Raw genomic sequence first — 15,000 nt, forward strand, 5'->3', positions numbered from 1 at the left:
CACATATATATATATATATATATACATACATATATATATATATATATATATATATATATATATACATATACATATATATATATATATACATATACATATATATATATACATATACATATATATATATATATACATATACATATATATATATACATACATATATATACATATATATATATATATACATATATATATATATATATATATATATATATATATGTATATATATATATATATATATATATATATATATATATATATATATATATATATACATATATATATATATATATATATATATATATACATATATATATATATATACATATACATATATATATATATATATATACATATATATATATATATATATATATATATATATATATATATATATATATATATATATATATACATATATATATATATATATATATATATATATATATATATATATATAAATATATATATACATATACATATATATACATATATATATTCATATATATATGATCAGTATCCCACGAGTAGCAGTGCGATATGGCTGTATATCGGCACTGGTGGGAGGCATGCATTGGCTTGAGGCCGCAGGCCAAGTGCCTTAGTGCCCCAACCAGTGCCGATATACAGCCTAATCGCACTGCTACAAGTGTGATATTGCGTTTATACAACAGTTTGACGGCATAATTGAGCATATAAAAACAAAATCAAACATGGAGAATCTCAAAAACTTTTTTGTATAAGGAACTACTTTCTTCAGCGTTGGATTCAAATCATAAGCTGACATTTAAACAGCTGATCAAGCATTTTTTTAAAACTTTAAGTCTGTAGTGTCTGCTTTTTTGCTGGCTGTATGTGGGCGGAGTAATACATAAAGGGTAAAGAGGCTGATATTACTTAAATATATCACGACTATCAGCCAATCAGATTCGAGAACCAGACAGATATAAAAATATTTTTATACAACAGTTCTGTCTGGTTCTCGAATCTTATTGGCTGATAGCCGTGATATATTTAAGTAATATCAACACCGGTACAGCCTCTTTATCTTTTGTGTATTACTCTGCCCACATGCAGACAGCAAAAAGCAGACACTACAGATCTAAAGTTTAAAAAAAATGCTTGCTCAGCTGTTTAACTGTCAGCTTATGATTTGAATCCAACGCAGAAGAAAGTAGTTCCTCATACAAAAGGGTTTTTAAGACTCTCCATGTTTGATTTTGTTTTTATATACGCAATTATGCTGTCAAACTGCTGTATGAACGCAATATCACACTCCTAGCAGTGCGATATGGCTGTATATCGGCACTGGTGGGGGCACTAAGTAAGGCACTCAGCCGCATATATATATATATATATATATATATATATATATATATATACACACACATATATGCGGCTGAGTGCCTTACTTAGTGCCCCCACCAGAGCCAAATATATATATATATATATATATATATATATATATATATATATATATATATATATATATATATATATATATATATATATATATATATATATATATATATATATATATATATATATTTCTATGTGATATGATTAAATGCAACTTCAAAATGACCTCAGATTTTATAATAATAATAATAAATAATAATAATTTGAAAAATAGTGATGATGATGATGTTTTCCTTTAATAATTGATGATGTTTGGCTTTCCAGTTTTTCTTTTTTGCTCTCTACATGCTTTTTCCTTAAGGCAGTTGTATTGATTATATATTGCAGCCTCACTGAAAGAGATCAAGATAAATTCAAGAAACAAGCAGCAAGTCATAAAGTCAGTGAACTGACCGACACTCCAGGCGCTGTGAAGAACCCAGCACTGTGAATTCAGCCCAGAGTTGAATGTACTTCAGCAGAGGCTAACACTCCATCTCTGAAGATACACGTGAGCTACTGTCAAAAAAAGAGGAGAGTGTGAGTAGCAAAGATACTCAGTCAGTCAGCCACATATGCTTGGATCAGAGACAAAAAGCACTTAAAGCACATCTGGCCACAAATGGCCTGTGTGTGTGGCTCTTCTGATCAAAGCCTGGCTTAACAAGATCATGGACTAGAAAATGACAGTTCACAGAGCTGTGAGGAAAGCCAAAAACCTGACTCCAAGTCTTGTGTTGTGTAGTGTGTATCAACTCTGAATGTTTTCCGGCACTGTCAGACGCCTAGCGTCATGTTCCTCAAGATCCACTGCTGTGAGCGCCTGCCGCTACAGTCTTTGAGAGTGGGAACCATCTTATCCTCTTCAGAAGGCATGTCCAGACACTGGTTACTGTTCACATGGAGCAGAGTCAGACGCTGTGGGGACAAAGAGTTATAGGAAGATGAAACACAAGCAAACACTGATTTCTTATTTAACCCTTATGTACTATTGGGGATGTTTTCATCCCAATGACTGTAAAAAATATGGACGACGCGACAGCCCCTTTTCCCATTAAACGCCTTGAGGGCAGAACGCCTGCTTGACGGGCACAAACTGTCGCAAAAGACTGCTGAAATTGGAGCCTTGACATGCGCAGAAGGACTGTCTGATGGAGCCAGAGGAGGAGCCACGAAAATGAGCGGAGTCGAGCTTCCAACCAAACGCTTTATGTAAAATCAACTACGCCCCCCGAACTTCTCAGCATGCGTTTGCTGTCATATCAACACAAATGGATGTAATAACGTTAACAAATATGAGGGTTTTATATATTCAATCGCGCCAGCTCCGGGCCGCAGCGCATAACCTACTCGCGGCGTCGCTGGCTGATTCCGGCTCGCATGCGGCAGCGCCGGCTCGCTTGGCCGCCGCATCTGGCTCGATTGACTTGGGCTGGAATCGGGCAGTGAGTCCAGGCATCCGGAGTAGGTCCAGCAGAGGTAGTCAGTCTGAGCTCTGAGGGGTAAGTCTCCGGCAGGCGAGAATCTAGCCGGAACTGGCCCGAGTGTATTTTGCTATCTGGGTGGCTAGGCGTGTATCAGCAAACTAATAAAGCCCGAAAAAAGCCCTGACCTTAGCGAATAAACAGTGTTCCACCAGGATCATGTATGTCAGAAACTGTAGTTTACTGCTGAACTCATTTAATCATGGTAAAATAACACAGAAATCGAATAATAACACTTCAGTCTTCTGCTGAAGCTCAGACGCGCTGCTTTGAGAAACTGTCAATCACAGCTGTCAATCACGATGACACGCCCAGCATTAAATTACTGCTAAAACTGTTTACAAAAATGAAGATCTGCACCTATTTCAGCACAATAACCAGTGCCTTAATCGACCAGAACTATCTTTCGGGACATTTTATTGCAAGTGTAATAATTTTTTTTTATTTGGGCTCAAGTCTCCTTCATTAACACGGAAGAGGCGGGCTTTATGACTTGTACTGCAGCCAGCCCCCAGGGGGCGATCTAACGGCCGAGACCTTCACTCAAACACAGGCTTGCGGCAAACTTGTTTCATCCACTCTGGGGTGATTTTGAGCTTTAATTTGGCCGTAACTTTTTCTTTGTTTCAGCGAGCAGAATGATTTTTGGTGATAAATCTTGGTGCTGTAGTGCTGTCCCAATTCTTAGGGGTAAATTTTGAAGCCCTTCCCCTTAACTCTTGGTTGTAAGGGAAAAGGGAAAGGGGTAGGGGTACAAAAATAGAATTGGGATTGGGCCTTTACCTGATTTTCCTTTTTTTCTTCCTAATTTACCGTTCATGTCTGTTTTTGCCCCATTGACTTCCATTAAAACCACATTTTTTGATTGCAAAACCATGACACCATATAATCAAGCATGTTTGATTGTTGGTGGTTTTCCTTGTTGGGAAGAGATTGAATTAGGGTAACGTTTTAGGGCGTCCTCACACTATGCACAGATGCCTTTTACAGGGCAAAAGCACACTTGTCCCCCCTCCTGCACTCACATTACATTCGGCCTGGGCACGATTACGTCATCAATGCTGCGCTGTTTAGTAATCGCTCTGGCTCAGCACAGTGGAGATTTCTTTAGTTATATTGTTTTTTTTAAACGTGACGTCTTCAACTTTCGTTTTAAGATTTAAAGGGCTAGCATTGCACCAGACCCCTGTAAGGGGTTTTGTTTGGAAGTGTAGAATCTATATTTTATGCTCATATGCATCACTTTGGTTTTTATTCTACTGTATAAAAGTTATTTACACTTAAATACACAGTATTTTGGATACCCGAGCTGGGTATTGAACATTGGTTCATTTTCATATGGTTCGTATATGACACATGTACAAGTTATAGCTCAAATGAAAGCTCTTGCCGGTGCTCATACAGTTCTAGTGTTCTTTTTACTGAATTATATTCACATATCAAATAGTTGTCGAATGAATCGCGGTGTTTCCATGGCGCAGAAGTGAAAACAATACATTTATGATCAATAAGCAGCCCCAGATAGCACAGACAGCTGTCATCTCCTACCTTATGCTGTGCGCTTCAGGGCCATTTTCCTCTGTTTCTGAGGTGATGTGCATAAGTAAACCTTTTATATGTCTGACGTGGTCCAAACACAGTGAATTATGTTTGATCAAACAAAAGAATAGTGAAATATGTAAACAAGGATCGGTCTCTGTGGCTTGTACAGCACCTTTCATCAGTTGGAATACAATAACTTTAGCATAGATTATGGTGGAGACATTTTTCTTTTTTCCTATGATTACAGACATGTGCAGGAACCACCAATATTAATTACAGCATGCTAGACCACACAGAACCTAAAAGGTACACTTTCAAATTTGAGTTTATAAAAATAAAATAAAAAAGCACCTCTTTTTTAGGTGTTTATTATAACCTAGACAACATATACAGATATTTTAAACACTTTCAATAGTGTTTTATGAAAATTCAAAGGGTTTTCTTTAAAATGATACCAAATTTTTGCATTTACACCTCTGCATGTGGATTTGGGAAGCTTTTAAATTCGGGTAGGCAAAATCCAGGCGGAAATCCCCAAATAGCAGCAGAGTTTAACTGGTTAAGTCGTTCGATATACAGTGACACACAGTCAAATATTTCGCCGAACAGATCAGCCACTTTTGACGCTCATAAACAGTCATAAAGTGCTGCAGGAATTAGGAGGTTTGCTGAAGGTGCAGCTGTGGTGCAGTGAGGAGTTTGCGTCTTTAATAAACTATGACAGTTTGCGTTCATTGAATGATTAATAAATCCATATGAAACAGTCCCTTAAAAGTCACGTCTCGCTTTTAGTTTCGGGCTTAGGCGCGTTTTGCACTCACACACAAGTGTACCGCGCCAAAGCCCAAGTGAACCGCGCTCAGGCACACGTCTTCCAAATGGGCCAGGGCTGGCCAAGTGAACCATGCCTGAGCCCGATTCAGAGCACTCAAACTTCTCAAACGATCAGGGAAACAGGCCTAGGCTTGGTTCGGATAGCATAGTGTGAGTACGCCCTTATTTTGATGGACAATTTGAGTATCAGTAGACTGTCTGCTTAATATCTGTTGATATGCTTCTTTAACCGACATTTAATTGGCTGTAAGTACATGTCAACTAACACTTACACTGACCCCAACTTAACAGATTATAATCTAATGAGAATTAGTTGCCATGTAGCTGCAATGCATACTCTGGCCTTTTGAGACCTACTACAAGTAACAATCACAGTTTTGCTCAACTGCGTTAGCGATTTCGATTGGATTAATTGTCCAGCCCTGCTATTCAGCTATTTGGATCTTCAGAGTAGTATTCAACACAATCTCCAATGCATCGTGCCATTCAACAGAACTCCAGAAGCAGATAATGTAAGCTGCTGCCCTGCTGAGTCCAGACACCCTTCCAAAAGGCCCAGAGCCTGCGGGTGATTGCTTCTCAACAGCTCTGAATGAAGGTAATCAGTCACTGTCTCACACTGAGAGATAGGTGAAAATATGCACTGTTCTGTCTCTATTCAACTGTAGGCTGCTCAGACTCCTATTTTTTTTTACAGTTCATAAGGGGGACAGCAAGACGAATGAGTTGGTCGCATTCGGTGTCAAGTTTAGTATAAATCACTGAGCGTGTTGAGCTCGTCATGAACAGAAGATAGTTACTATTTGAACACAGGAAGCTCTCACAGCAGGCTGATGCCTACCCTGATGTTACACGGAGCACACTTGCTACAGTGAACAGACCGTGTCAGGTCACGGGTGGCAGGAAAGCCATACTGAGTTCCCCTAAATCAGTAGCTCTTCAGTGCAATGCTGATTGGACATTAATTCATTCATTTGCACTTTTCCATATTCAATGCTTCTACGACAAAACTGTTTTCCTTTTTTTCTTCTGCTTTTTAGAAAATCACAATACGTTCCATTCCTCACAGACAGATTTACAGTAACTTATTTGATAACCAAGCTCGGAACGTCCTGTAAGAATAAGGCCTAGTTTACACTAATACGTTTGCAGGTTTTAAAACTATTATCAGACATACTGTGAAAATGTCCTTGCTCTGTTAAACATCATTTAGAGCAAGGACATTATCTCTCTCTCTCTCTCTCTCTCTCTCTCTCTCTCTCTCTCTCTATATATATATATATATATATATATATATATATATATATATATATATATGCACATTTACATTTAGTCATTTAGCAGACGCTTTTATCCAAAGCGACTTACAAATGAGGACAAGGAAGCAATTTACACAACTATAAGAGCAACAATGAATAAGTGCTATAGGCAAGTTTCAGGTATGCAAAGAAAGTGTAAGAAGCTAAACATTAGTAATTTTTTTTTTATTAATGTAGTTCAGGGGTGTCAAACTCATTTCCTGGAGGGCCGAAGCCCTGCACAGTTTAGTTCCAACCCTGCTCCAACACACTTACCTGTAGGTTTCAAACAAGCCTGAAGGACTCAATTAGTTTGATCAGGTGTGTTTAATTAGGGTTGGAACTAAACTGTGCAGAGCTGCGGCCCTTTTGGAACTGAGTTTGACACCTGTGATGTAGTTAGTGGAGGGGTCAGAGAGGGAATTGCAGATTAGTAAGGAAAGTGGAGACAACATAGTTGAGTTTTAAGTCGTTTTTTGAAGACAGTGAGTGACTCTGCCGTTCTGATGCAGTTTGGGAGTTCATTCCACCTACTGGGCAGATTGAGCACGAGAGTTCGGGAAAGTGATTTCTTCCCTCTTTGGGATGGAACCACGAGGCGACGTTCATTCACAGAACACAAGTTTCTGAAGGGTCTATAAATCTGCAGAAGTGAGAGCAGATTAGAAGGGGCGCAGCCAGAAATCGCTTTTTAAGCAAACATCAGAGCTTTGAATTTGATGCGAGCAGCAACTGGCAGTCAGTGCAAACGGATGAGTAGCAGAGTGACATGTGCTCTTTTAGGTTGCTCTTTCATGTGCTCTCTCTCTCTCTCTCTCTCTCTCTCTCTCTCTCTCTCTCTCTCTCTCTATATATATATATATATATATATATATATATATATATATATATATATATATATATATATATATAAATATATATATATATATATATATATATATATATATATATATATATATATATATATATATATTACACACACATATATATGTATATATGCATATATGTATATGTATATATGTATATATATATATATATATAAATGTTAACAATGTTAAAAGGCGAATGTTACCATCAGTGGTGTAAAGTAACTAATTACAAATACTCAAGTTACTGTAATTGAGTAGTTTTTCTCAGGAATTGTAATTTACTAAGTAGTTTTAAAAATGTGTACTTTCACTTTTCCTTCAGTACATTTTTAGTGCAGTATCAGTACTTTTACTCCACAACTTTTCTTCAACCTGCAGTCGCTACTTTATTTCTTTCTTGTCTTTGGTGATTGGTTACAGTAGAAAAATCAGTCCTGTGATTCCTGTCTAATCAAATCGCACATCGAAAGTAAATCACATGATACTGACCAACATCAACACATGGGCGCTTTATAAATGCAGGAAACCTTTTAGAAGCATTAAAAATGTCTAAGAAAATGTTCAAGAAAATATTTACACACATTGACGCACTGATGTCACTGATGAGAAAATAGATGTCGACTGTATAAAAAAAAAAAAGGGATGTTGACTATATGATGACTGAAATCACCAAACAGCCTCCTCAAACAATCACTAAATGGATTGAAAGAAAAATGGAAGGAAGGACCGAACAAAGGAAGGACTGAACTAATGAAGGAAGGAAGGACCAAATGAATAAAGGAAGGATTCAAGGAAGGACTGAACAAACTAAGGAAGGAAGGAAGGAATGAACAAAGGACCTAATGAGGGAAGGAACAAAATTATGAGTGAAAGAACGAATGAATGAGAGAACAAATGAAGGGAGGAAAGAAGGAAGGACCAAAAGAATGAAGGAAGGGATGAACAAATGAATAAAGGAAGGAAAGAACAAGGGGCCTAATGAAGAAAGGAACAAAAATAAAAACAAACAAACTAACAAAAGACAAAATGGATGAAGTAAGGATTCAAGGAAGAACTGAACAAACTAAGAAAGGAACAAACGAATGAACAAAGGACCTAATGAAGGGAGGAAGAAAAATATGAATGAGCGAACAAATGAAGGGAGGAACGAAGGACAGAATGAATGAAGAAACGAACAAATTGAAGAATGAAGGACAGAACAAACAAACAATGGAAGAAAGTTGGAAGGAACAAACGAATATAGGAAGATTACTAATTGCACTACAGAATGTTACGTTTACACACTGCACAAACTGCATGCAAATACAAAACAACTTTTGATGGCGTAATACTTTCTACTCACTACTCGAGTACTTTTAAAATGCCTACTTTTTACTCATGCTTTAAAGTATATTTACAACAGATACTTTTACTCGCACTACATTTTTATGCAAGTAATGTTACTTTTACTTAAGTATGATTTTTTCAGTACTCTTTCCACCACTGGTTAACATTACTTTAATTAAGACTTTACACTAGTGCGTTTTAGTTTTAAAACGGCGTTTTAGAATGAAAACGATCCGCGTCCACACTCGCGTTTTACCCAGCATTTCTGAACTGCTTTCCGTCCACACCAAAACGCTGAAAACGCACATCACGTGACCACACAGACACTCTCGGGCAAGCGCTGCAGCCCATCTACCCAGATGAGAGCTGTGCTAGTCGGACTTCTCATCAAGCATCTCCCGCTGGATCTAATCTCACTATATTTATTAAACGGGATATTTCATTCATCTTGTTGTCTTTATCTAACAACATATTCCCTGACTTTGGTCATTGGAATCTATTACTTTTTCTCAGGTAACGTGTTTTGGCTGAGCGCAAAGATAGGTTAATGATTAATGTAACCACGTAGCCTATTCTGTATATTGACTGAACGCTTGCCTTTATTTCCTATAATGTATAAACTTATTGTATGTTATACTTTTATAATGGCCATTATCGATTATTAAAACTGATATTCAGCAAAAGAGAGGGTGTGTTTCGTATTTTCACTGAAATTGAAAGGAGGCAGTTGTTATCGGCTCCGTTTTGTTATAAATATCCACACAGTGAAGATGACGCTCATGCAGCACGACACCTCCACATTTCTGCTGTCTAGGTTGCTAATATTAAAATGAAAATAGGCAGTTCCTTAAATCATGTTTACATTTTTTTGTTGAGAAAGTGAAACAACGTAGCCAGGGTGATGTGAATGAAGTTATAAAGTACACTGTTCCCTTTAAAGATTTACCCGTGTCCTCGGTATAGTCTGATGTCCATATCAAACTGAGAAGAAGAGACTGCAGCCTTGATCAAACTTGCGAAGTCTGAACTTACACGGAGAGAATGCAGGACTGAACTGTGTGTTAGGCTACTTAATATTCAGGAAAAGCCCCAATCAGAGAGGCGAATGTCTGCAGCCCCGCCTCCGTTTTCAGATGTCTCCGTTTTCCATCATCCACACTGAGACGGAGCAGCAGCGTTTCAGAATGAAAAAGGCCTCTCCAGCGTTTTCGAAACGCTCCGTTTTCGGCGCTCGAGAACTCCGGCGTAGTGTGGACGGTTGGCGTAACCGTAGCAAAAAACGCATTAGTGTAAACGGGGCCTTAGCTTGAGAGTTAACTTGCCCCGGACCAGGCTAGTTTCCCAGCGAAAGTTGCCAGAGTAACTGGGTTTGAACTATCGTAAATTTGCTTTATAAAAACAGAATCCGACATTAGTATACCTGAATTACCAAAATAAGCCTGTTTTTTTTTACTCTAATCCTATGAAACAGGCCCCTTCAGACTCAACATTGCATATCTTAGCAATGTGACTATTGCAGGAGTGCACATTGCGACATCGATGTTGAAATGAAGTATTGTGCAGCCCTACTGGCTATTATGTGTACTGTAATTTCAGCCATTTTAACCAAAATCCTCTTAAAATGTATTCAACTACTTACTGCTGCGCAGCAGGTCTGATTTCCCCTGCGATGCTTAGCTCCTCGCTTTGTCTCTCTTATGTCTGGCCTTGATAATTGCAGCTTGTAGCTTTTTTTTATAATTGCATTCATGAATTGACTGGTTACACCCTGGCTTATTGCACTTAGTTATTCTTAGAATTATTAACCTGTACACCAACAAGTCTTAAAAGTGTACACAAAAAAGTTTACTTTGAAATTCCAAAATATACATATGCATTTTATATTTACTTCGTTTGCAAAATAAGTGACAGACTAGTGAACTCGACAAATGTATTGAAGCATAATAACGCTGTATATATGAGAGTAACACACGGCTATTTGTCGAAAGAGGTGAGGAAAATCATAAACACTGCTATATGGAGCCATTACAATTGATGTTTGGCTACAACGGCAGTCAAAGGCTGTGTGCTTCTCAGAGGTAGCGTGAGGGGCTCGAGAGATGCTTTTATCTGTGTGCATCTGAGCAGCAGCAGACACAGACAGCATCGCCCTAATGATGGCATCAGCTGTGAGATCAAACTAACGCACCATTCTCGCCCGAGTCAATAGTGCTCACACTGATGCCCATTTTACCTTACAGCATACAACAGAACTCTATAATGCCGGGGTGTTTGAAGAAGAGTCATATTCTTCAGTTTAAACAGTTTTATGATTGGACATCAATCACTGAATGTGAAAAACCAGATATCTGCAACAAAAAGTATGATCTTGAAACGATAGGTCCGTCAAAATGAAAATGACCCTTACTATATACTCACCCTCAAGTGGTTAAATGCATTTTCTTTATGGCTTCGATCGAACACAAAAGAAGATATTTTAAAGAAATAAGCTGAAAACCTGTATTCATTGACCTTCATAGTAGGGAAAAAATACTATGGATGTCAGTGTTTACAGCTTTTTTTTTTAAAATATGATATTGTGCGTTCCACAGAAGAAAGAAACAGTATTGAAAATAAATGAAAAGAGTAAATGATGAGCATTTTCATTATGGGGTGAACTAACATACACAGTCACACTCCCTGTCCACAGTGGTCCCATGTTAATCGCAGACAGGGCCGGAGCAAGCTGAACTGCCGCTCTAGGCAAAGGATGGTCAAGCCACTCACAACCCTAAAGTGAAAGGGGGGGATGGGGGCGGGGAGTTGTTGCGGATACCACCCTCTCTATTCTGCCGCCCTAGACGCGTATATAACTGAGGGCGCAGGTGATGAGAGTAGTGTCGCGGACGCCGCCCTCTCTATTCTGCTGCCCTAGACGCGGATATAACTAAGGGCACGGGTGGTGAGGGTAGTGTCGTGGACGCCGTCCTACACGCGAATATAACTGAAGGTGCGAGAGGTGAGGGTAGTGTCGTGGACGCCGGCCTCTCTATTCTGCTGTCCTAGACGCGGATATAACTAAGGGCACGGGTGGTGAGGGTAGTGTTGTGGACGCCGCCCAACACGCGAATATAACTGAAGGTGCAAGAGGTGAGGGTAGTGTCGGGGACGCCCCCCTCTCTATTCTGCGGCCGCCTAGGTCGCCTCTATGGACGCGCCAGCTCTGATCGCAGAAGTTATGTTCTAAAAATAACCCGTAATAGTCAAAATCCGCTAGGTTGTCAGCTATTTTTTTTACAATCATTATAGATGTTTTGAGGCTATAAAACACCTCACTACACACACTTTATATATGCTTATCTCGGACAGGCATTACTATTTTATAGTTTTCTCTCTTGGTTGTACACTCTCAAAGCTCTAAGGTTCATAGAAAAATAAAGTCCAGTATTATAGAATGAAACCAAAGATTAAAACCTGTTGTCAGGCACAAAGATTCATCACCGTCAGCAAAAGGTTCATAACCCTTGTGCAGATATTGTTTTTTTCTGCAGTCACTGATCCACAAAACTAATGGCGGGTTTATACTTCTGTGTTTAGTGATCGTCATGACCCACAGCGCCTGCCTTGCACATAGTTGTGCATTTATACTTCTGCGCGCTGTTTGTGTTGCTCTGCAATAACACTTCCAAAACACTAGCTGGCAATAGGTTATGTTCCTCTGTGTCGAGTTTCTTCACTTGTACTTGACACTTCCCACATAGCAAAATTTCTCTGGCCCAGCTCTGGCCCACACTATCAGGTTTTGCTTGGCCCACATGCCGCAGTGAATAACGGTACATGACTGGACCAAATCTGGCTTCCAGACAAGGGCCAAACACAGACCATATCTGGGCCAAGTCTCAGCCTAGTTAATAACTCATAACTGGGCCTGAACTGGGCTAGATAGGTTGGTGTGTCACGATGGCAATGAAATTGATAAACCCATGGAGTGATGCGCTTTATGCACACTATGGGCACGCTTTTTCTCAAAGTGACCTGATTGGTAGAATTTTTTTCTTTACTCAAAAATTATTTTAGTGTATTTTAAATGTGGGTCAATACTGGCCAAACTCACATGGCCCACTTATCACATTTTTAAATCTGGGCCAAATACTACGTTTTACATCTGGCCCAAATCTTGTGTGCCGCCTTAAAGACGGTGCCACCTCTGCCAAACCCGGGCCATGTTTGGCCCACATGCTGTATGCCAGTGCCGGATGAAAGCCTGCTGTGCCAGCTATATGCCAAATCTGGGCCAGAATTCTTTGCTACTAGGGTTGTAAACACTCACTCCATCGGGCTTGCGGCTATCAGCACCACCCACACTCATCACAGCTACCAGGCTGACCAATCACAGAGCATGCGTTGTTGTGACGTGTAGTTACATTTTTTGAGAGGTGCGCATAAGCGTTGGCATCAGCCACAGAGAGGGGTATGCGACCACGAGAAAGCTGCGCCAGACCATATCCGGGCTCTTGATGCAGAAGTATAAATCGGCCTTCAAGCAGACTCCACCCTTAAGGGGGTCAGTTGGAAGTAAAGGCTGATTTATACTTCTGCGTCAAGCGCATGCCTATGCTCTGGCGTAGCCTTCGTGTGGTTGCATAGTCCTCGATGTGGCTGACGTTGATGCGAACCTCACAAAAAACGCAACTACACGTCACAACGACGCATAGCGAAAGCTCTGTAATTGGCCGGCTTGCCAACAAACCCATTGGAGCGAGTGTTTACAAGTGCAGAAGTATAAATGCAAGACAACGAGTAAAGCATGCGCTGTGGGTCCCAGCGATCACTCGACGCAGAAGTACTGTATGAACCAGCCTTAACAGACCAGACACACTGTCACCTTAGAATTATAAGCTACTATCTGACATTTTTGTCAAAATTGAGTTATTGGCATATTCTTATTAAATAAACTTATTTACATTATGAGATGTTTTTTTTAAGTTGTTTACATTAAGACTTTTTGTTTTAAAAAAACAACTGTTACACACATACTGTTTGCTATGGAATGCGAAAACTTTAAAGCTCATTATCTCAAAATCATTTAGAACGCAGATAGAACCTTATAATTAGAGGTGACGACACACATTCGCATGTCATTTACAATAAAATTATTCAAATGGTGCGGCAGAAATGTGAACAGTGTCCTGAGTCGTAGCTGGGCACCACAGACAGCTGCTGACTTGCAGTGCCGGTCTGCGTACCCTGATATAAATCTATGTTTACAAATCAAAAATGTACGGCGCTGCGTTGTGTAATGGAAATTCATTTTTAGATGAGCATGTGTAGTGGACACTTATTTACGACTCATTTTCAGACGTGTGAGTTCAATGGAAAAGTCACTTGTATTGATTGTGTATGTGTACATTTTAATATACAGCCACATTCCCGTTCGTGACTATATGGTCCTTGTCCCCATCCTAAAGATTCACCTTAAAAGGCTATGTGATGTTTAATTCTAAGGGTTCACCTTAATATGTGTGGGGGGCTTGAGTAAGATCTATGGTTGTAAGTTTTATGTTTAGAAGGGACATAGGGCAGAAACAGTAGAAACACCTGACGCAGTACAGAATGGGCCGAATTAGAATTGACCTCGTAAGCAGTACAAACAGTAAAAGATAAAAGGGTGATCACACTTTGCTTCAGTGTCTCATTCTGCAGAAACTGTTGTTGCTGTATGATTTTGACCTGCTTTATAAAGAATAAAACTTTGAAAAGACATCCCGGGTAAGACTTTGTTTATTTACCACAGAGAAAGCCTCTTTAAAGAAAATTGCCACTACAGTGGCCTGGAGCACATGGTGTGTCACGCCCTTTATGATGGTCAGAACCTTAGGGTGCCTTCACATCTGTAGTTTGCTTCATTTGGTCTGGACCAAGGGTAATACATGATACATTGTTGCATCTTCTGCCGTCTTTGGGTCGTTTTCACACCACACTGCTGGCTGTGGTCCGAACCAGTTGAAACGAACCAAAATGCAGTCATCTGACAAAATCCACATCTCTCATTGGCCAGATGTTGTTAAGCATATTTCCTAAACTGCTTTTTGATTGGTCAGAATTCACATGCGGGAAAATACCAGTGAACTCCCGCAGGTAAACAAAACCGGCAGACACAAAATGTCGCTTTTACTCTGGAGGGACGACTGCGCTGACTGACTGTACCCCTGCTTTAGACAAACTATACATTACGAAAATGAAGCGCGGCCGTGGCTGGAAAACAGTGTT

At 39.4% G+C, this 15,000-nt stretch overlaps 1 protein-coding gene and 1 long non-coding RNA gene across 6 annotated transcripts in view; one reads left to right on the forward strand and one right to left on the reverse strand.

Moving 5' to 3' along the window:
- Nucleotides 1-1,620: 1,620 nt before the first annotated feature.
- galnt13 (polypeptide N-acetylgalactosaminyltransferase 13) overlaps nucleotides 1,621-15,000 on the reverse strand; it is a 67,284-nt gene continuing 53,904 nt past the window's right edge. For 2 of the 5 annotated variants that reach the window (XR_015499066.1, XR_015499065.1), the window contains 2 exons: nucleotides 2,118-2,316; nucleotides 1,684-1,917 (listed from right to left, as the gene is read on the reverse strand). Coding sequence is in view for 2 of the 5 variants with exons in the window: in XM_087267441.1 (XP_087123567.1) it covers nucleotides 2,176-2,316 (141 nt within the window). In the remaining 3 variants the exon portion in view is untranslated. Of the gene's footprint in view, nucleotides 2,317-15,000 lie in introns of all 5 variants that reach the window. The other 3 variants (XM_087267440.1, XM_087267439.1, XM_087267441.1) reach the window with 2 other exon arrangements.
- On the forward strand, nucleotides 3,330-10,056 carry LOC147835217 (uncharacterized). The gene is made up of 4 exons (XR_015499136.1): nucleotides 3,330-5,253; nucleotides 5,323-5,578; nucleotides 8,932-9,720; nucleotides 10,025-10,056. It is a non-coding gene; the product is annotated as an uncharacterized LOC147835217 (long non-coding RNA).

The sequence above is a fragment of the Danio rerio genome, chromosome 9 (assembly GCF_052040795.2).
Source record: "Danio rerio strain M-AB ecotype USA chromosome 9, GRCz13ab, whole genome shotgun sequence".
Taxonomy (NCBI): Eukaryota; Metazoa; Chordata; class Actinopteri; order Cypriniformes; family Danionidae; genus Danio; species Danio rerio.